The 23,261-nt window shown below is 26.5% G+C and overlaps 4 protein-coding genes and 1 long non-coding RNA gene across 7 annotated transcripts; 4 read left to right on the forward strand and 1 right to left on the reverse strand.

Annotated features, from left to right (window-relative positions):
- The first annotated feature begins 115 nt into the window (after window positions 1-115).
- On the forward strand, window positions 116-3,772 carry kin17 (kin17 DNA and RNA binding protein). 3 transcript variants are annotated; one of them, XM_089179446.1, is made up of 3 exons: window positions 116-2,106; window positions 2,191-2,302; window positions 3,672-3,772. In XM_089179446.1, the coding sequence occupies exon 1, from the start codon at window positions 287-289 to the stop codon at window positions 1,430-1,432; it is 1,146 nt and encodes a 381-aa protein (XP_089035572.1). In that variant the 5' UTR covers window positions 116-286; the 3' UTR covers window positions 1,433-2,106; window positions 2,191-2,302; window positions 3,672-3,772. The 3 variants fall into 3 exon arrangements, with proteins under 3 accessions (XP_089035572.1, XP_089035573.1, XP_089035571.1); XM_089179447.1 differs by having other exon boundaries at window positions 2,233-2,302; XM_089179445.1 differs by having other exon boundaries at window positions 116-2,302.
- Window positions 3,576-17,560, forward strand: SamDC (S-adenosylmethionine decarboxylase). The gene is made up of 6 exons (XM_015335423.2): window positions 3,576-3,942; window positions 12,219-12,305; window positions 15,803-15,929; window positions 16,400-16,502; window positions 16,591-16,877; window positions 17,126-17,560. Exons 1-6 carry the CDS (start codon window positions 3,812-3,814, stop codon window positions 17,426-17,428), a joined length of 1,038 nt encoding a protein of 345 aa, XP_015190909.1. The 5' UTR covers window positions 3,576-3,811; the 3' UTR covers window positions 17,429-17,560.
- On the forward strand, window positions 17,435-21,461 carry LOC149033486 (uncharacterized). The gene has a single exon (XM_089179448.1). The coding sequence runs from the start codon at window positions 17,435-17,437 to the stop codon at window positions 18,392-18,394; it is 960 nt and encodes a 319-aa protein (XP_089035574.1). The 3' UTR covers window positions 18,395-21,461.
- Window positions 18,278-22,306, reverse strand: LOC107074225 (uncharacterized). The gene is given in 3 exon segments (XM_015335480.2): window positions 18,278-21,670; window positions 21,672-21,820; window positions 21,949-22,306. Coding segments are annotated over 3 exon segments (546 nt in total). The 3' UTR covers window positions 18,278-21,631.
- Window positions 22,208-23,173, forward strand: LOC107074259 (uncharacterized). Its single transcript, XR_016178871.1, has 2 exons — window positions 22,208-22,334; window positions 22,912-23,173. It is a non-coding gene; the product is annotated as an uncharacterized LOC107074259 (long non-coding RNA).
- Window positions 23,174-23,261: the final 88 nt, after the last annotated feature.

Below are 23,261 nucleotides of genomic sequence, written 5' to 3' on the forward strand. Positions count from 1 at the left end.
TTGTTTATTGGTTACAATTGAATTTAAAAAAACAATATGGCGATGCCTTTAAACTTCGTTGTACAGTCAACAGATGCCGCATGTGTCGTTGATGTAAGAATATTTTTATTAACCCATCTAACCAAAATTTATTTTATGGAACATGCTTTTATTCTTATATGTCCATTAGACAATTTATAACTGTAAACGAAAATAGTATTTAATCGAAATATTTTGTATAGTTTATAGAATTCTGAAGAAATATAATATAATTGTGTATAGTTCAATTTGATAACTGATCGAGAAGATGGGTAAACACGAAGTGGGAACACCAAAATATATTGCAAATAAAATCAAAGCTAAAGGTTTACAAAAATTACGATGGTATTGTCAAATGTGTCAGAAACAATGTCGAGATGAAAATGGATTTAAATGTCATACAATGTCTGAATCACATCATCGGCAATTGTTACTTTTTGCTGATAATGCTAGTCGTTACATGGATCAATTTTCACGTGAATTTTCTGAAGGATATTTGAATTTGTTGAAAAGACAGTTTGGTACTAGAAGAGTTCCAGCAAATCGAGTTTATCAAGAATATATTTCGGATAGAGGACATGTACACATGAATGCAACTATGTGGCTCACATTAACAGGATTTGTTAAGTGGTTAGGTAGAACAGGTAAATGTGTTGTTGATGAAACTGAAAAAGGTTGGTATATCACTTATATTGATAGAGATCCAGAAACATTAGCTGCTCAAGAAAAGAAAGCTAAAAAACAGAAAATGGATAGAGATGATCAAGAAAAATTAATGGATTTTATAGAAAAACAAATAGAAAAGGGTCAACTAGAAAAGCCGCTTAAAGAAGAAACGGTAGAAACAACTAAAGAATTTTTACGACCAAATGATAATGCACCTTTAGTTTTAGATATAAAATTAAAAGCAAAACCAAAAGTTCCTCTAATTAATCCATCTACGTCAAAGCAAAATGAGATTACTACTGAATGTAATATTTTTAAAGGAAATGAAGAAACTCAAAAGATCAAGGTGGAATCAAAGAAAAATGATAACTCAGAAAAACTCATTAAAAACGAAGTAGGTTGGCTCAGGGAAAAATTGGTAGTTAAGGTAATTACCAAAAGTTTGGGTGATAAATATTATAAAGCTAAAGGTTTTGTTAAGTCGATAGAAAATTCTGGATTTGTTGGCAAAGTAAAACTTACTACACCAGAAGATGTTGAAGGACATGTAATAAAATTAGATCAAGAATATTTAGAAACAGTAATACCTGCTATTGGTAAGGAAGTTGTAATACTTTGGGGAAAGTACAAAGGAGAAAAAGGAATAGTAAAAAAGTTACACATAGAAGAATATGCTATAGATGTACAATTAGAAGGAAAACTCGTAAGAACGCTTCCATATGAACAAGTATGTAAATATATGGATTGATCGTTTACTACATTCAAAATGAAAGTGTTTTTTTGAAAAAATATTACCATTGTTGACTCGTTTGAAGATAAATGGATACACACATTATAACGACTTATATTTCTTGTATATATTCTATCAAGTTTTGTAAATTTATACAGATGTTTCATATTTGTGAAATCAATACGCTTATTTATCTTTCCTCTTAAACCGGTTGTTTAATAAGAAAGAACTTTGCTACTAATTTAATTTATAAATTTGAATAAATAATTGTAAATAGTATTTTAAGATATACACATAAATGAAATAATTTATCAATTTTATTGTACAATATCATAGGTTAATAAATCATAATTCTGTATTATTTTTTTACCAATGCAACAGTGATAAAAATAAATATTATTTTTAATATGTTTTATATTTCTGCAACAAAAAGTAATCTTAATTAGTTGTGCCGAAATATGAATGCATGCGCCTTATATTATATTATTGCGCGGTAAATTTAAATGCATTTCTTCAATAGTGTATCAAGAAAGACGTAGAAAAGAATCTAATAATCGATAATTTACACTAAAAATAGTATATTATTCATCTAAGAAGGAAAGTATGGCATTCCGACCCGCAGAATATTGTCACCCGAGCCGAAGGCGAGGGTGACAAAAACGTAGGTCGGGATGTCATACTTTCCTCACTTGGTGAGTATACATTTTTTTCTCACACCGGTATCGAAAGTTCGGTTGTAATTAAATAATAATATACTATTAATATTTTGCTGTTAGGTTAAAAGGAATTATAGTTCACATGTTTTTCTTCCCGGGCAGAAAGCGTCAACTTTTCTCCCGCTGCAGCTGTGCAAAACGAAGTTGCCACTTTCTTACTATACTGCCCTAGGTATGTAATATACTATTTTTATTTGTTGTCAATTAATAAATTTTACAAAAATTATGTAAATTTAAAAACAAGCAAGGGGTCCAGGGGTGAAACCCCTGGTAGGGAGTCTGGGGGTAAAGCCTCCAGAAAAAAAATTAGGGGGGTCCGATGGCACAGCCCCTGGCGGGGGTTGGGGGACGGAGCACCCACTTAAAAAAATGTAAATATAAAAATAAATAAAATATAAAATTTATGAGACAGGTTATATTTTTTTAAATTATTGGATATCATGATTTAATTTGTTAATTTAGAAAAAAAAAACATATCGGTGGTTTCCTATTTTAATGATATTGTTTTTTAATATTTCCTACCTGCAAAATTTTTAAAGAAAATATTACGCATGCTTCAACTTTTATGAACATGCGCCAAGCTTTTTTGAGTATGGCGTAATCTTAGCAACGACTTATTTAGTTTATTAATTACATTTATCAATCTCATATAATAATAAATTAAATTAAATTAAATAATTACCATAAAATTAAATAAAAAATAAAATTATATTCTATTAAAAATATAAATTATTATTTAAGTTTAAAAAATATTATTTTAAATAAAATTTAATTAATTAAATAGGGAGTTTATAAATTATTATTAATATTAATAATTGAAAAATGCGCAGTAATTTATTAAAATATTCCTAAGGTTAAGAAACTAGTTCGCATGCGCTAAAAAATTGAAGCATGCGCACTAATTTATTACAACATTCAAGCGGGAGGAAATGTGGCACTTTCTCCCCTGAAAACAGGTACAAGCGGGCGGGAATGTGAAAAAATATGTTTTCAAAAAAACAAAAGATATTTTAAAAGATTAATTAAATCCATAATGAATAGGTAGAACGTAAATGAATTCCTTTGAAATTAATTATTCAAAGTTTTTAAAGGAAATTTAATTTAATCCCTTAAATCATATAAGCTTATATTAGACATATTTATATGTAACTTTTTTGTAAAATGCTAAATATGACAAAAAACATTGTAAAAATAATTTATAAACAATTATTACAATTAAAGGCATAATTATTGCTTCGAGTGCGCATGCGTGTCAAAGTGGCTTGTTATTGGCCAAATATAGTTTCCTTTACCGAAAGATAGGGGGCAGGTATGTATACACCTAATGTATATATATATATATATATACACGTGTATTGAGATGATGATACAGTAGTTAAAGTGAGACAGAACTAGAGGATTAGCACCAACACAGCTTTAAACGCGTTGCTCGACTGGTCGGTCTCTTTCGACTGTTCAGTTAAGTAAAGTTTGCGCTGGAGGTTGTTCGTTTCGTAAGACATATTCTCTCACTCACTCTCTCTTTCTCTCTTTCTCGCTAGAAGAAGAGACCAATAAAAACCGCCACTTCGAAGGAAGGAGATAGAATTGAATTAAGTAAAGAGAATATTCATCGATTTAAATAAACGTGCATGCATAAGAATCGTGGTTTTCGTCTCATCGAATAACGAGCCGACGAACCATGGCATCGTCAAAGAACGACAATGCGGAAAGCGTGCAATTCTTCGAAGGCGTAGAGAAGCTACTCGAGATGTGGTTCACCAGTAATAACGCTAAAAACAGACAAGTCGGTGATCTTCGACAAATTCCTCGGTAAGTCGGCATTCGTTTAATTTTCGTCCTTGCCTCGCCCCTTTTTTCTCATTCTCCTTTTTTTTTCTTTTTAAAAATTTCATCATACATATTCTTCCCCCCTCTTTCCCTTTTTTTATTGTTTTTTTTATTTTATTATATTTCGTTCAAGTACCATACTCGTGTACATCCCTTTCTGATTAGCAATTAAACAACGATTTTATTTGTTTTTTTTCTCAACAAACAATTCATTGAAATAAAAATGACTTCTTGATGATTACTTTGCACTTTTTCCTTCATTTTTTAATTATTATACTTTCGAAGACGACAAATCGGTGACAGAAAGTACGATTCTGAGATAAACCTTAATAATAGAAAAAGGTTGCAATTATTATTCGTATAGAAACGTACGTTTTTTTTATGGGTTACAAATAATGTATTTAATCGTTTCATTATCGCTTTTAGACGACTACAATAATGATCAACGACGATTACGGCAACCGGCTTCTCGTAAGTTAAGCGATGATCGCGAGTTGAACACGACCGGCATTTCGTGATATCGGTCGCAGTTTATCGCACTTTAATCTGACGAGCTACAAAACCACGAGATCGTTCGATGCTCTTTGAAGTCCATTCGTCACGTTCGTTTTAATATTAACACACGCATTTACTCGTCCATGGTTGCAATACTGCACTTAAAGAATCTTTGATCCATTGCATCTATCTCGCTCTCTCTCTCTTTTTCTCTCTCTCTCTCTCTCTCTCTCTCTCTCTTTATTCATATTTATTTTTATTAAAATGTAATTTTATAAGGAAAGTGATGAGATGATTAAAACCTGACTTTAAATTAATAATATAGATGTACATACACACACATATTGTGTGTGTGTTTATTCTTGCAATAGATCGTGATCAAACATTTTGTTATTTAGGAAGTGTACAACATCGCAAAAATGATGACCCGTGTTCACGTTATTCTCTCTTTTTCTCTCTTACACACATACATTCTTTCTCTCTTCCCGTCTCTCTCATGTACGCCGTACTTTTCGGAAAAGATCGATGCGGCCACTTTCTCGTTCTAGTATTACCCGACCCTGGAGAAATCCATTATTTGAACCTACGATCCTTTACTGAATGGATCCTATTTAAGGACCCAAATAGAATAGGAATTTTCACTTTCGAAGAAGTCATTGAAGTGTCAGTATTCGATACTTCAGAATCCATTGATCATACGAAAGCCATTAATATTGGGTTACTCCAAGAATTTGTATTGTACTTTGCCTTTTTTAGTAAGATAACAAAAGTAAAAAAGAAACTTTTGGGAGATAATATATTACAAAGATTTTTAGAGATTGATTTGAGAAGAATTGTTTAACAAGGATACATTTTATATACAAAAATCATATGTATCAATAGTAAAAGAAAAGGGGGGTTACTTTGTATTAGTAATTAGTAAAAATATTTGATTGATTTTATTTAAGAATAAAAATTGAAATTTAATTAGCCTATCAATCAGAATTGTGTGTCACGTTGCCAGTTAAAAAATGTCGGCTTTGTTTCGATAAATCTAACTTCGATTCGATATGAAATAACATCATCGATCTTTTGCATATTTTCCTCATCGATTTAAATAATGTTTTTCCTATCTTATACTACTCTTCTTTTGCTTGGATGCTTATTCTTTTTATTTTTCTTGAAGGATTTCGGATGATATTACATAATGAAAACATCTCATAAGTAGCCGGTCGAATGTGTCGTGTAGTAGTGACTAGTTTGTATTTAAGTTGGCGTCGTTAAAGTAAGATCTTATTTGATTCTGGGAAGACGACGCGCAACATATAAAAGAATAGAACTCGTTTTTGCTGTTATATCTATGTATATATATATATATATATATATATAGTGGGCGCGTGTTTTCTGAGAAACCGTTTTGTGCTAATTCGAAACTCCTCGTCGTCTTTTTATTTCTTCAGTTTAAAAACAAGACGGACACACTACCACCACCATCAACACAACACGTGTACATATTTTAAATCGTAAACTGATTGGTTGAGAGATTAGATCGGAATCATTATTGATTTATGTTTTTTTTTTCTTTTTCTTTTCAATATCATTGTTTTTTTTATTTGGTTTAATTAATATTGTTTTTTTTTTAACTCGGTCCCAAAGTTCCTTGCTTATATTTTTTTAACACGTTGAACAAGCATAATAATATTTATTTTATATAATTTTATTCATTCTATGTTTTACTAGTTGTTTTTTTCTATATTGTATATTATTCGATAAAAATAATAAAATAAAAAAACTTTTATATGACTACCCTTAACACTATATATACTATCATTTTAAATTTCTACCACACTAATCAAAATGACTGGTGTATAAAAACAAATGCTTTTTGATGCTTACAATCTTTATTTACTCTTAAAAAATAACAAAAAATGTTTAACAATAATAATTTTAATAGATAAATGGATTGGTAGGCATTTTTAAATAACAAAACGCTTAATTATTTACAAAAATCAAATGTTACATGAAGTAGAAATTTTGAATTAAAATGGCCCGATCAGTCAAAATGACTTGTCTGGTATATCTAGTGTTAAAATACAATATTGTTTAGTCACTTAATTAAATTGTTATTGATTTTTTGAGCATAAATATTTTATACATTAATAGAATAATTGTCATTTATTCAAGGATTTTAACGTACATCTGTAAAAATACATAGATCATTGTAGCTTATTAATAAACGTATATACAATTATGCTTGTTTCAATTGATTATTTCCTGTTGAAATCTAAGGAACAGCGATTATCATTTTTGTGAGTAATAATTAAATTTTCAAAATAAATTTACGTGTTTTTTTATTACAAAATTTACAAGGAATATCGGATTCTCCAACAGATCTTACTATATATATATATATGTATTATCGTTTCAATGAGAGCACTTCGGTAAATGTACACATACACAAGGCACACGTGCAACTCCTTTATATCTTCAATGTGCTTTTATCGTATCGTATTAGTGTTATGCAATTTTTAAATGGTAAATCTCAATCGCATTCCGTTACATTTCATTCCTATATTATTATTTATCATTAATGGTCATTTTTTTATTATCTATCAATTATTCTTACACGTGGAATAGTAAAAAAAATACATCGTTTTTAATTAATATAAATAAATTGTATTCTGTATATAACATTGTTCTTTAAAAAGTTTCACTTTATCATGTTTATCTCTCGATCATGCTAGTTAATCAATATAATAATAATATTATTTTATTTGATATTACTTTTACTAATCATATATATATATATATGGTTTGATTATTGATTATCATATCATATATATGGATCGTATATATCTAAATTAAATATATTTAAATATTTAAATTATTATTATATCAATCGTATATATTTATATTATTTAACATAACAAACAATAAAATTATACATATAAAACTTACTGTACAAAACTAAAGAAACTTTTAGAATCTAATATAAGCATTTGAAACAGTTAATAACAGACACCCTATACTTAACCCAGATACAATACATTTTCATTTTCAGATAAAATACCTAGCTACTTATTATTTTTAAACACGAAAGTTCATATTTTTATTATCTTCATTTCCATTTATATATATTATATCCATAAATTCGTACGAATTATTTGAACAATCCAATATATATATATATATATGTATTAGGTATATTCTATTCGTGATAGAAAATGTCAATATTTCAGGGGAAAGATAGATAGATAATAAATAACGTATTTTCATCCTGTTCTTACCCTTTTAACTTGCATCGATCGCAAAACATAGAACAGCAGCGCCCCGTTGCTTTTTCCCGTTTCTCGTTCCAGTTCGACCTTTTAGCAAAGATAGATTTTGTTTGTTGGCCATGGTTTGACGAGGACAAACCAAATACTTACTTATATTGTCTTGTCTAGTATTAATCAAGTTAACAAAGATATTACGTGATATTACAATCAATGTTCGTGTTATTATGATCTCCATATACTCAACTTTAATATGATTACTATATTACTTTGATAAATTTGATAAAACCTTTTTTTTTTTTTTAATCTTACAATCCTCCATCACTTATTGATCAATCTAATATTTCAATTTTATACTTGAAAGTTTGAAAAATAGCTTTATATTCTTGAATATTTAATCGTATTGAATTCAAACCTCTTCACCCTGTTGAATTTGGTTGAGTCTCATCTTTGTCATTTTACCTCGAATGTTATCTGACTCTTGTAGACATCAACAAAAGGATTTTTTAGATTCCTTCAGAAATTGTTCGGCCTTGACCCCCCCCCCCCCAAAGAGATACATTTTTTTAGGAAAGATTCCATCCCTCTATAAATCATTCATTTTCACAGGACTAACACACAAACGATGTTACAGAAATCTATGCATTGTCTGTGACAATACTTTATACATAACAAATAAATGTGAAATATTTCAACAATATAAAATAATATAAAAAAATACAAAAAAAAAGATTTCTATAAATATATGTCCTACTTAACTTGATATTCGAGCTTAAAGTAAATTTTTTTCTTACAATAATTCATTCGTTAGATGGATGGGTACAAAAGTGTTGTCTTCTTGTGAAAGAAAAATAGAATAAAATTTACGACGCACATTCCAGCAACATCTGGACATATTGAAGAGAATAGACAATGTCATTGGGGTAAAACCATCCATCTAACATAGTTTTATTTTATTCAGATGCAAGGAGAAGACCATTTCTTATGAAAGCAAGACATCACATGGTATTTGTTGAAAATGAAATATGATTATAAAACAAAATCAAATGGGACATAGGTTTATATTTTTTTTTGTTAACTGGTAAGAAGAGCAATGATAAAATACTTCTCATTTACTCTTGGACATCTTATATATATTTTGCAATGAGATACACATATACACATAATAATATATATATATATATATATATCACTTCCGTCTTATCAAATTGTTTCACTTAACTCTTCTTCTCATGTCACGTAATATCATTGTTGAATCTTGGAAATTGAAATGAAGAAGAAAAATTATTACGTTAAGAATTTTTATACATATTATAATATTTATACATATTTATATATATTTTTTATACATATTATTTATATATATATTATATGTATATTTACTATTTTTTATATTAGGTGTACCCCATAAAGTAATGTCACTTTTTAACCTCAAAATTCAAACAAATAAATTTTTTAAACAAGTTTTTATTAATAATCAATAATAAAATTAATTAACTAAATTAATTAATCATATTTATCAACAATCTTTTTCTATCTGGTATGCAAATTTTTAATATCGTATTTTGATTTAAAATATTAGAAATAATTTGACACGCGTAGTAACGGCCATTACTTTTCGATCCCCCTAATATTATATATTATTTATATTTATTTATTATAATATTCATCTTATTTTATATGTTTTTTATTTCCGAAATATTTTCTAATTGTTTTTATTACAATTTTTAATATAAATTCGATTGAAAAGTTCTTTTTTTATATAGAAAAAAAAAATATTCAACGTGTCTCTATAAAAGGGCGGCAAGCAAGCAAGCAGCGTGTTAACGTAAGAGCGTTAATCGATTATAAAGAATAAAATAAAACACCTCTTATGAACGTTCTCGCGACCATTGGAAAAACTCTCGAGGATGTTCCCTTCTATTTATATTACAAATATGTTTAAAAAACCTCGAAAGCTTATTAAACACGCTCGATGAACGGTTTCATACACGTTGATGTTGCTTCAATCAAACAAAATTTGTGGATTTCGTAAATAAAGATAAAATATTTTTTTTCTTTTGCATTGATGCATAATTTTTAAACAAAATCAAAAAATATTTAATTATCAATTTAGTTGTTTATCCATCATTGAACGTTAGTTTAAAAATATATCCCCAGTTTTATATATATATATATATATATACATTTATTTATAGTTACTTTTTATTATAAATTCTATCGAAAAAAGACGATAATCAAATGTTGTAAGTGGTGGTGGAAATTATTCGTTAGCCTTGAATGTAAAAAGAAAAATAATTTGTAAAATTTATTACCGATTATTTTTAATTCAATTTTCAATCAAATCATTTTTTTTTATTTTTTTTTATTTTATTTTATTTGTTTATTTAATATAAATATTTCTTCTTTAGAAATAATAACAAGAGATATAATTACTTGACCAAAAAAAAATACATCTTTAAAGATTTATTTCATTTCATAATCGTGATAAAAAAAAAGAATCGTGGGATCATCAATCTTCAAAAGAAAGATACACAATAGTTAAACATTACTCAACTTTTAATGAATGGAATTTTATCAAGATTCATATCGTATTTCTTTTATCCCATTGTAGTATTATATAATCCGATAAAAACATATTAATGAGTCATTTGTATATCAATGACACGTGAAAGGCTTGAAGGAGACTTCAAGTACAAAAAGAGAGAAAAAGAGAAAGAGAAATAGAGAGAGAGAGAGAAAAATGCAACTGTGATATGCACACGAACGAACAAATGCATCATCGATTTTCATACTGATCGTTTCTTCTTTGTATAAAAAAAAAATAGTAGACGTTTCATTATATTAGTTATAATATTAATTGTTTAGGATCGTTCATTTTTATCAATCACTTCAAAGATATTTTTTATTTTTTACAAATAATTTCCTTATAAAAATATAATACGATCTGGAAAAGAATAAAAATTAATGTATATAAAAATAATTAATATTAATATATAGCAGACTTTTTATTAAAAATTAATGAAATACTTTCAAAAGTTTGTATTTGATGGGGAAGAAAAAAAACATGTTGCAATATACTATATGTAATTTAAATAGTAATAAATCTAATAACAAAAAAAATATATATATATTTATATATTATAATATAAATATATAAATTTATATTTTATTATATATTATTTATTAAATATATATTATTTAAAATTTATTATAAATTATATATATAATATAAATTTTAAAATATAGAATAATTATATAATAATTTAAAATTTATTCTATGTATAATATAAATAATATATATATATATATTATATAAATCTAATCAACCATCAAATTTAAATAATAATAAATATAATAATTATTACATTTATATTTAATATTACATATGTTGAAATTGAATTTGAATTTGAATAAATATTAACTTAACTATGTTTTTTTAAAAAGATTAGAATTTTTGGAACGAAGCAATGACTCATAAATACGATGCACTTGTTTGTCGATGATTTTTTTTTTCAACTGATAATTTATATAAGTAAGTGTGCATAAGCAGTTATCCTATAACAAATAGTTGATAAAGATGATAAGAATTCTTTAAACAAATTTTAAAGAACCCTTTAAAAAAATATTTTTTAAATCTTTTCTTCAGATTTTAGACTTTGGATTTTTAGTTGGTTTTGAAAAGTATTTAGTTGTATTTTTTATCGTCTTTTGTTAATGACGATATTAAAAAAACATTTTGTTTCGTTAATTATTACAAACGTGTTATTGTTATGCGATAACCAGCCGCACATATATTATAATTGCATTGACCTACATTTTTTTACCATTACAAATTAATTGTATTACATAATATTTTTTTTCTTACTTTAGTAATTTTACTTATCATATACTCCAATTGTTTTTACTCATTTTTGATCATTAAAATAATTATACTTTTTATTATTAGAAGAAGAAGAAGTTTATTTTTCAGGTATACCCCTTTAGGGTGTTTACCCCGAAGGCCCCCCCCCTACATGTTCGTTCCCCTTGACAATATACTTAATTCTAATTATACCCTAATATAATACTTTTTATTATTATTATTATTATTATTATTATAGAAACCCTTAAAAATAAATATTATTAACACTTTAATGGCCGCTCACACAACATGTGTCTAATAGCCGAAATAACCGTTATTTATTTATAACTTTTTATATATTTAAAATTATATTAAATTAAATTTGTTGTTTTTTTATGTTAGTTTTTTCGTGAATTTAATAAAGTTGTTTTAAATTATATTTTTCAAAAATGTCACCGACCCTCTGGGGACGTTTGATTGCGTACACGTGCGACCATTAAAGTGTTAATATAAAATAATAAATAATATTTAAAATAAATATTTTTAGATTTGTTTTAAATAACAGTGATATTTTACAAAGTAAACATATATTAAAATAACTAAATTTAAAAACATCTTACTAATGGAAAATTAATTAAAAATATTTCATTTGTTTTTTTTTTCAGGCAAAAATGGGAATCACTGCTGAAGATCGTTCGATGTGAAATTATCAGCTTTTGCCGAAATGATCAAATAGATGCCTATGTACTCAGGTAATTATTATAATTTCATATTAATAAAATATTAAAAATGATGCACGTATAAATAAATTCAAGAAAAACAATTTTTAATCGTTCGTTTTAAAACGTTCTGTCGAATAGATAATTTATCGAGTTTATTATTTAGTTTATTTTTTTCAAATCAAATAAATACACATCCTTACCGTTATTTTTTATTTACCTACATATTATTATTATTATTATTATTATTATTATTATTATTATTATTATTATTATTATTATTATTATTATTATTATTATTATTATTATCGTTATTATAATCATATAAACACAATCTTATCAAGTTATCTGTGTAAAATTATCCTTTCCGGTTTAAAAATGATTAAAAATGTTTCAAAGTGATGTGACTGAGAAAAAAAATATATCTAATATCAAGCTGAATTTAAAACCTAAGATAACTTAGAATTTCAGTTTAAATATTAATAAATTGTTAACTCTTGCACATTCCATATTATAATCTTTATCATTAGAAATGATAAATCTAATCTGTGTTACTATTTCATTTCAAATTGCAAAGGAGTTAGTAAATAAAATATTATTTTAGATATATTTCAGTCAAACTTTTATTTAATTAAGATATTATACACGTGATAAATTCTAACATTTATCTTTTATCTGTCTCATTTCTGGTATTTAAACTGTAGTACGTATACATACACGTATGTACATTCTTTTTTGTTACAAATTTGGTGCTTTTTAATCTTCTATAGCCTCGTGCTACTGAAATCACATACTAATTGATAGTTTTTTGATTTAATTATCTTTCTTCAATATTAAAGTACACATCTTGTTCCGTATAATCACTTCAGAATAATCAATAAGATTCTTTCTATGATATTGATTGTATAAATGTAACAAATTATTGAACAACTGTATTAGAAAATTTATATTTACAAATTATTTCAATTTATTCATTTATTTTTCTCTCTCAGTCATAAATAAAATCATATATAAAATCTAATCTTTCTTTTATTAATTAGATTCTTTTATTAATTAATAGATTAAACTAATAATATAATGAATTAAAACTAATAACAATGCAATTATTTTAAATGGCAGAATGTAAATGGCTATTACAGCGAGGTTGTATATTTATTAGGCATATTAATAACAAGTATATAGATTTTGAATGATAATATGCAATGCTTTTGCGAATATACAATATGCTTTTATTGCTTTTAACGCCTATACATTTTTTTAAATAAATTTAAAATTTATATTTTATAATAATAGTTAGTAGAATTGTAAAAGTACCCTCGCTACAGTAGTCTAAGTGATTAATTTGTTGATGTTTTATTGTAATGCCAAATAATAAATGTTATCTTTTCAAAAATCCATTTTTTTTGTATTCTTGATGCACGTTTCGTTGGTTTTATTATAATAATAATAATAATAATAATAATAATAATAATAATAATAATTATTATTATTATTATTATTACATACGTATGCATTTTATATACTGCATATAAACAGTAATGAGGACACGTTTACAGTTAGAATATACTCGAAGTTTTTTGTAGTTCTTTCTTCCTTTCCTCTTTTCGTTATTTCCTTTTGATTTTTTCTATAAAAAGTGAAAAGAGAGATGAATTTCTAAATTAAATATTGAGACGATGTTTCCTAAGAAGCTAAGGTCGACTTGATAAACTTACAAGAAGATAGCAAAACATTTTATCACTTCGTATAGATTCATAAAGTCTTTCTATTAGTTTATTCGTCAAATGATATTTTCTCGTAACGATTTTATCCCATAAAAGAAGAAATAACATTCAAAATCTTTTATCAATCGTAATAGTAAAAGAGGAGGAGATATTTTAATCAAATATAATTCTTTACTTCAAGTATGTTGTTTCGATAAGATTAACAATATTGCTACAGATTAGAATGTTGTCTTTTAATTAGATATACTAATTTACAATAGTATGTAAGATAATACTGAAGAGTTATTAAACGTATAGATAATAGAACGAAGAATATTCTTTTAATATTTCAAATTATATTACTAATCTTTAATGTGACGTAATATACTGTGAAACATAATTCATTGATTTATTTTTATATTTCTTTTATCATATTTATTTTTAATAATATACATTTAGATAACATTATTGTACTATTATTCATTAATCAATGTTATCGCATCCGCTTATCACTGAAAATCTTGGGGTTAATGGCTTCATTAGTGAAAGTGTGAATCATTGATAACCTTTTAAACGACGTTGTTTTTTTATTTTTGTCAAAATGCTTATTACTTTTTGATAAATATATCATTTGCTTTGCAGGAAAAAGATTCAAATAGAATGTTCACAGAGGACTTTGTAAAATACCTGTTCATTTTACTTATTGTCCGTAATATATATATAGGTACAGAGGTACCAAGCAAAAATATGGCCGCAGCTAAATTTTCCTATAACATTCTCTGAAAATTTGTAATTAGTATGATACTTTTTTTATATTCATGTTTTTGTTTTTCAAGTTTAAAGTTTAATTATTGGATTGACAAAATTAAAATGTTGATATTTTTATTTAAATATAAACTAATACAATAAAAAATAAAACATACAAAATTCCGCCATTACTTACTGGTCAAGCTATTATTTGTTGCGTATATATATATATTTTTTTAAATCATATTTTTTATAAATTTATAAAAAATGCTATATAGAAAAATGTAATCTGTGCCAATACATTTTTTATTTTTTCGATATTATAATTTTAAAACGTCAGTAGTAGTTTCGTATCATAAACCAGTAATTCCTCTCAGTCACTACGTTATTCAAATGCACAATAATTCGAAATACATTCGGAAAAAAGATATTTTATCATGAAATATCTTTATCCGTTGTTAGCTAAAAGCAGTTTAACTTAAATCTAAAAATATAACGGACCAGTGGACGCCAACTAACTATCTTTTAATAACTTTCATTCTTTGGTGACCTTGCGTTTACAATTAGTATTTAAAAGGCGATGATACCTAATTTTTTTCTTATAAAATATATTTCGAGAGATAATTTTAATCGGTCGTGATAAATTATTATTTATCAATTAACCCTTGATATATCCGTTTAACCATTCATCATCGAACTTTACTGATTACTTGGTCATTTTCTTTTTTTTCCTTCATTTTATTCCATTATAAAAATATTTGTTTCCCGCGCGCGAAAATTCAAATCACGCTGTAACCCGCAATCTCCTTCTCATGTTATGTAATTGGCATATTCGCAAATTTTATATAGATTATGTACAGTGCAATGAATTGTATAGATTTGTATATAATTGTGCATTATTGCTTTTTGCATCAGTATTTATTTTGACTATTATTACATTTAATTTTAATGCATCAAAAGAGTTATATTTATTTAATTTTATTTATATATAAGTAAGCATATAAGATACTTAATATAATTTATAATATATTTAATTAAATATATATATCTAAAAAAAAAATGAAATTTAATATTTTTCAGTGAAAGTAGTATGTTCCTATCAAAGCGCAGACTTATCCTGAAGACATGTGGTACAACAACACCTTTACAATGTTTGGAACCTCTCCTTAAACTTGTTGAACAATACACTGGTTTTGACGAAGTAGAGGTATGTTTTGATTTCTACAAATATCATTTGTTTTTAAAAATGATTCTATAAATTTATTACATGGGTAGATTAAAAAACGATTGAGAAGAAACTTGTTACCCTTACTGATCCATATATACACTATTTTCTGATTGAAAATAAATATGCATAGTATACTATCATCAAAGAAATGCATCATTTTTTGCAAGAATGTAGAAGATGAAAGTACTTGACTATATAACTTGACCTAGTGCATAGTTAAGTGATGTGCCTATATATAGAAAACCTCTGACATACAAAATACATTTTCACCTCTTAGTTTATTGATCTCTCTAAGCCATGATATACTATGCGTAAAAATTAATTGACATTCCTATATTATAACAGTTAACTAACAATGCAAAAAATTTGGAAAAAAATGAATATACTATAGCATTTATATTCATTATGACTGCCACATTAGTTTTTTTCCTGTTTCTCGTCTGTTTCAGGATCTCTTTTATTCACGGAAAAATTATAAACGACCGGAATTACAAATTTCACCACATCAAGCATTCACAGAAGAAGTTACCTTACTCAATACTTATTTTCATGGTAATAAAATATATACTTTAATCAACATATTATACATTCATCTATAAATGAGATTTAAGAAAAAGAAATATATAATTTATTATTTTAGATGGAGAAGTCTATTGTTTAGGATCTACCGGCAACACAGACAGTTGGTATTTATACACTCTAAACAGAGAAAAGTCCTTACAAGAAAAAGTAGAACCAGATCAAACACTAGAGATTCTTATGACTCATTTAGATCCTAATGTAATGGCCATTTTTACACGAGATGTGTGCTCTTCTGCTGCTGAAGCTACTCAAAAGTCAAGAATCGATAAACTCATTCCTAATATGACTATAGATGATTTTTTATTTGAACCCTGTGGTTATTCCATGAATGGTATTTCCAAAAATGTAAGCATCTAAATATAATGTTTTTCAATCTATCTAGATTGCTCTTAACATTTTTCATGAAAAATTAATTTGTAAGAAATTGCGAAAAGAAGGTTATCATTAAATATGCAAATTTTGAACCGCGGTTTAAACCAATCTCTTAATTCTCATGTGATAAAATGTATGAGAAACGCTGATATAGATTATATATATGTATATATACTTTATTACATATATTTTATTACAATAATTGATTTGTTTTTTTCTAGGGAAATTATATGACCATTCACATCACACCAGAACCAGAGTTTTCTTATGTTTCATTTGAAAGTAACATTCCTGAGGCTTCTTATGAAGATGTAATACGACGTGTACTTAACACATTTAATCCTGGACAATTTGTAATAACTGTATTTGCCAACAAGGAATCTATTGCTGCTGGTTATCCACGTAAATTGGAGCAAAATGATTATTTGAATTCCATTGAAAATTGGTTACGTACCAACGCACAATATCGTCGTTTCAAAAATTATGATTTGACTTGTGCATTTTATTCAAGATTCCCAAGCTGAGGGTTCATGGACGCTTCATTAGTCCCTGCAGTGACAGGCACAAATGAAGCGCAAATTCTTTCCTATATTATTTCACCTATTAATTCTTCACCTGTACCACAACATTCTTTAAATCATTTGGAAACTAGTAATGAATCTATAAACTTAATACCAAAATTATCAAATTTCAACTCAAAAGGCATTGCTGTATCAGTTTCATATATGACAGAAAATAATGAAAGAAAGAATAGTGAGAGCACCATTAAAAATTGTGAGATTACTCAGAAAAATACCATATCCTCTTCCACATTTGCTTATCACTCTATGCCAATTGATAAAAAAACTCAGAAATCTCAAATGACATCTATCATGACAAATTCAGGTATAAGATCTGATGATGACCATTGTACCAATTTTAAAAAAGCTAACAATGCTCAGTGTTTTCGTTCTGTCTCATCACCGCAATTAACTTTTAAACCCTTAACACGTTCGAAGGTATATCGAAAAGCATCTTTAAAATCTTCCACAAATAAATCAAATTTACAGTCTGATCTCTCTACATTTACAATAGACAACTTTAATGTTGTCTCTAATATACAAACAATGAATACCACTAACAACAGCAAATGTATCCTGTCGAAAGCAAATAAGTATAGAAAGACACCCGAAAAATGTCCTATCCAAGCTGAAACGCGTAGTGAAAAGTCTAAGGAAAACGATAGCAGTATTGCAAATTCAAAAAACAAATGGAATATCGAAGATGTTCATATAACATGTAATCCATTATCAACACCATACCCATATTCAACGCCTTGTCAAAAAACAGCAAGTGGAACAGTAAAAACAGAAACGCAAGACGAGGAACCAAAGAGTCGTAGCTGCGGAAGTTTCTTACCAATCCTCTCGTTAATTCCCCAAACAGTTATTGGCTTTCAGTATTTGAGCCCAAAAATGAAGTTCTCTTGGTGGCGTAATAAGATATCGTGAAGACACGCTTAAACGATCGTTTGGCGCGATGGCCGCTTAAAAAAAATAGCGCGGCAAGTACGGTTTGATGCCGATCGGTCGAAATAGCAGGACGACTACAAAAAGAAAACCTCTCTTACCTCGTAGCGAGTTCCCCAACTCTACTTCTTCTTCATCATCAATTAGAGGAATCCTGTTAACGTTACACTCGCATGTCACCAAATCTATCACCCTTAAAACCGTTTAAAATGATGATAAATAGGGTCATAGAGGAAAGCGCATGCAGTTAGAAATTAACGAGCATCATAAGATGTAGTTATTTAATCATGCTATCAAGAAAGAAAGGAAAAAATGAACACAGAAAGAATGAATGAACGGAGAATGAGTATATGCGGAGAGATGAGTGTTACGTATGTATATGTAAGCATGCGTGTGTATGTATGTGAGAGAGAAAGAAAAATCATTCACAATATTATATTTTTAGTTGTTGTTCGCTGAGTAGAGTCGTCTGTTGTATTATTTTGCATGATGCCGCTACATTATCTATGATGTTGAATCTTCTAGTCCAAGAAGTATTCTTTCTTTTTTTTTTTTTTTTAGATTGCATCAACATGTATAGCAGTAATTTGTTCTTTAATATTCTTTTTTATCGATAAACCAATACGAATAAAATTTTTGTCCTGTACAACACACTATTTGTAGTTTATTTCGTTTATGATTTATTTTTAAAATAAAGAAGAAAGATCAGAAGTACATGATACCCAGTACAATATAGAAAAAGAAAGTGAGATTTGTTGTTGTTGCAATGATCTTCATGAAATTATTTTTCCCTGATATTCCCTTTTCGTTATATTTCTTAATCAAATAAGTAAGAATAATATACCGTAAGTAAATTTTTGCCATAATTTGTTCTCTTTTCTTTCTTTTACAAATATGTGTTGTAATCAATTGCTCATCTTACGTATCACACCCATTGTTCGCAATCAACTTTTTAATAAGATTATTACGATAGTTATATTTCTAAACAAAATACGTCTCGAAGAGATGATATCCAAGGAAAACATCATATTAGCAAAGATAAAAATAATAAGCAGTATGATAGTGTACAAATTTAAGAATTACATCGATTATATCTCTAACGTGCTTTGTGATGATTCTGATATACCAGGAATGCTCGATTTGTGATACGTATAATAAGTGACGTGATTTATTATTTTATAAATTTTGTTACAATATATATTTTTGTAAATAGTTGTTTATATATACAATTTATTGATTAATTACAATTTTTGTAATCATTTATTTTTTTTTTTTAATTTTAATTTAATTGAAAAAAAGAATTAATTGATTAAGAAAAAAAGAAAATGTATATACAACATGCTTACTACTTATTTTAATTAAAAAATGGACGTGTGCGTGTAAGCAACAATTTGCTATATTGTCTTTGCAAAACTTGGTCATTCCTGGCATATATATTCTACTGATTTAAGAACTAAAACTGAATCAGAGTTATTAAATTTAGCTAGTTAAAAATAGTTCAAATTTTACGATAGTTATTCCTGTGTATGTGATTATAATTCCTATGTCCGATTTACAGTATGTTCATACAACTGCGAAAAAATGATTAATGAATCGTGATCTTTTAATTCGAAAAAAGTATATAGAACGCATGTATGATAAAAAGAAAAGAAAAAAAAAAAGAAAATGAAAATGTAAAATCATAATTTGCTTTGTTACTTTGATGTAATTGAAAAAATATTAATACTCTATTTAATAGAGTACAAATATCAATTAGCAAATTAATTTCCTTTTTTACCTTATTCTTCTACAATATTTTTGCAGTTAGTGTAAATGTGCAAATACAAAAGAGATTTTTTATCAAATTCACTTTTGTTTTTTAAACTGTTTGTTTTATAACTTGTAATTAATAAAATAATTTATGAGTTTGTAATTTTATTGTATTTTTTATTTCAATGAAATATTAGCGTATATTTTTATGTATTTTTTCACATGGAAGCTTTATAAAAATATCGTTAATATAATAATAGTAATAATAATAATAATAATAATAATAATAATAATAATAATATTTATGATAAAGTCTGGATATTCTTAATAAAATTATACAGATTAATTTAAAAAAAAAAGTTTGTTAAAAAATTTACTGGCGCATTCTACACATCAAAACTAAGACAAAAGTCCTAAAAGAAAATACTAAAAGTTCAAAATTAATATACTGAATCATTATTAATAATTAATTTTTAAGTCTATTATTATAGAACATACGTGATCTATACTTTTCCGTAATCATTAATAATTTACAACTTTTTTCTTAATTGCGATGCACATATGCTTGTGAATTTGTAGATACCCCTTGTTAAATCATCCTGTATTATAAAATTCAATCTTATTTCAAAATTTTTATCTCAATGCACAGAAATATTAAATTAGTTATGAAAATAATCAAATAGAAATTATAAAAACACATTCAAAAATTACATGCATAATTGGACAAAGTAAATGTATTTTAACAATCATAACAAAAATATATATATATAAATACATATATATATATATATATATATATATATATATATATATGACTTATAATACTTACTGTGATCACTTCGCCTTTTAGATAAAATTTATTTATGACTATGCATAATATAGCACGTATATATAAATTGATTTTACTTTACAAAATTTTAAATAGATTTAATTTTGTAATGAAAGCAACCGATTAATAATATAATAATGTTAAATATATATACACATAGATACATCCATCCATACATACATACATACATACATATACACACACATACATACATCATTCATACATATACACAATAATACATACATACATATACACAATAATACATACATACATATACACAATAATACATACATACATACATACATACATACATACATACATACATACATACATACATATACACATACTATTATCATAGTATCATTGAATGCTCTGAATTACATAATCTATGACTATAAATTACTGTTGCATGCAAGGTAATATAATTTGTGTACTATATCTATAAAATAAAGCTTATATTTAGTCAACTTATTTTTACTGGAGTTGGCTTGTTCACTCCCAAAAATATATTGTGCACTTTTTCAATATTTATTTAATATATTACAATTGATATTTCTTCATAAAAAATAAGTTTATATTTGTCCAGTAAATTAATGAAAGGAAGTGTCGTTAAATTATAATGTCTTTTATTTAAAAATATTCTAAATTATATTATTACTATCAGTGCGCTTCCATTTACCATTTATTATCAAGATGGTCACGGTTACCAGTAAATAAAGTATTAAATCGTGTTTGTACACTTTCTTCAGGTTTGTCATTTGCATTTTTTTCATCCTCCTTCTGCAATCCACATACTAGGGCATTAACTTCATTACGTATTACGTCTACTGCTAATGACATAAAAAAAATTATGTTTATACATTAAACTTAATTGAGAAGTAAGTAAGTGATAATTTATATGTTCAATTATTTTTTTAATTTTTTGTCAAATCTTTTACAGGATATAAATCTATTTCACCTAATCGTAAATCCATCTCATCCATTTCTGAAAATTTAACTTTGGATAACTCCTCTCTAAAAGTTCTTGTTATTTTCTTTCTAATATAATCCTCTTCTATTTCCTGTTTTGTTCTTGGTACTCTGAATCGAATGCAACAACATAATCCAATAATTATGCTAAGTAAAATAGATAAAATTATTCCTGCCAAATGCCAAACGCGAAATCCTGCTAAAGTTTCATCCTCAAGCCATCCTTCGACACCTCTTTCAACGCAGTCACCTGGTCTTATAGCAATTTCATTTGCAGAACATGGTGAAATACTGGACGATGATAATAAAATTGATTCTACAGTGGTCTGGTTAATCTCCATTTGCATAAATTCTATAAGTTTAGAATTCAAATAAGTAAGTCATATTAATTGTAATTATTATTTGAAAATATTTAAGCTACATATTTGAATTATTTAATATTGTACCTTGTTTGACGTTTATATACAAGTTTATTTTGAATGATCCTGTACAAGAGATCAGTGGTTTTGCAAGGTGTTATGTATATGTGTGACTGTATGTGTGAATCGTACAGGAGTGTTTACTCGTAGTAGTTAACGAAGTTAGATGATGTTTATACTCGTGTTTATAAAACTGTCAGGTCTTACGAGATATCAGTGTGTATATACCGGGTGAATTGAAAAGTACGATGACCGTAACTTTATCGAGTAAGCTAAAATACTCGCGGTACCTGTGCATAAAACATTCACGGTTCACGAAAGTATGATGAGATTGTTCTTTGAGTGATATGGATGAGTTGGTATTAAGATGAATGACAGCTAGAAAAAGTCTGAATGTTACAAACTTGAATGACCGTAAGAAAAAACTTTATTTGCACGTGCATCTATTAAAATAGTTTGATGTAACAGCCACGAGGTTTGAATTCATTGATAAATGAGATTGCTCGTTATTGATTTGTTTATCGATTTTTCAGATTGATTTTAACATAAGTGAGGACAAGTAAGCACAAAGATCAATCAAGTGTGAACGGGAATTTGAAACAATATTATTAAAATATTTGTTGTTAATGTACACTTCATTTATAAATCATTATTTTTGTAATATTCTATAGGATACTTTTGTACACATGCTATATGATGTATTCGCTTTGAAAGAATGCTTATGACTGAAGCATTAAAAGCAATACAATGTTATTTTATGTTAGTGTTAGATAAAGGGGTGTGGTTATTAATGAATACCTTTATTTGGCACTCCCTATTTTACACCCTGTGTATTTTTTTTCCATCTTATACTCTTTTAGAAATCAATACTAAAGAAAGAAAA

The sequence above is a fragment of the Polistes dominula genome, unplaced genomic scaffold (assembly GCF_049000335.1).
Source record: "Polistes dominula isolate Pdom_NZ unplaced genomic scaffold, Pdom_raw_medaka contig_373, whole genome shotgun sequence".
Classification (NCBI taxonomy): Eukaryota; Metazoa; Arthropoda; class Insecta; order Hymenoptera; family Vespidae; genus Polistes; species Polistes dominula.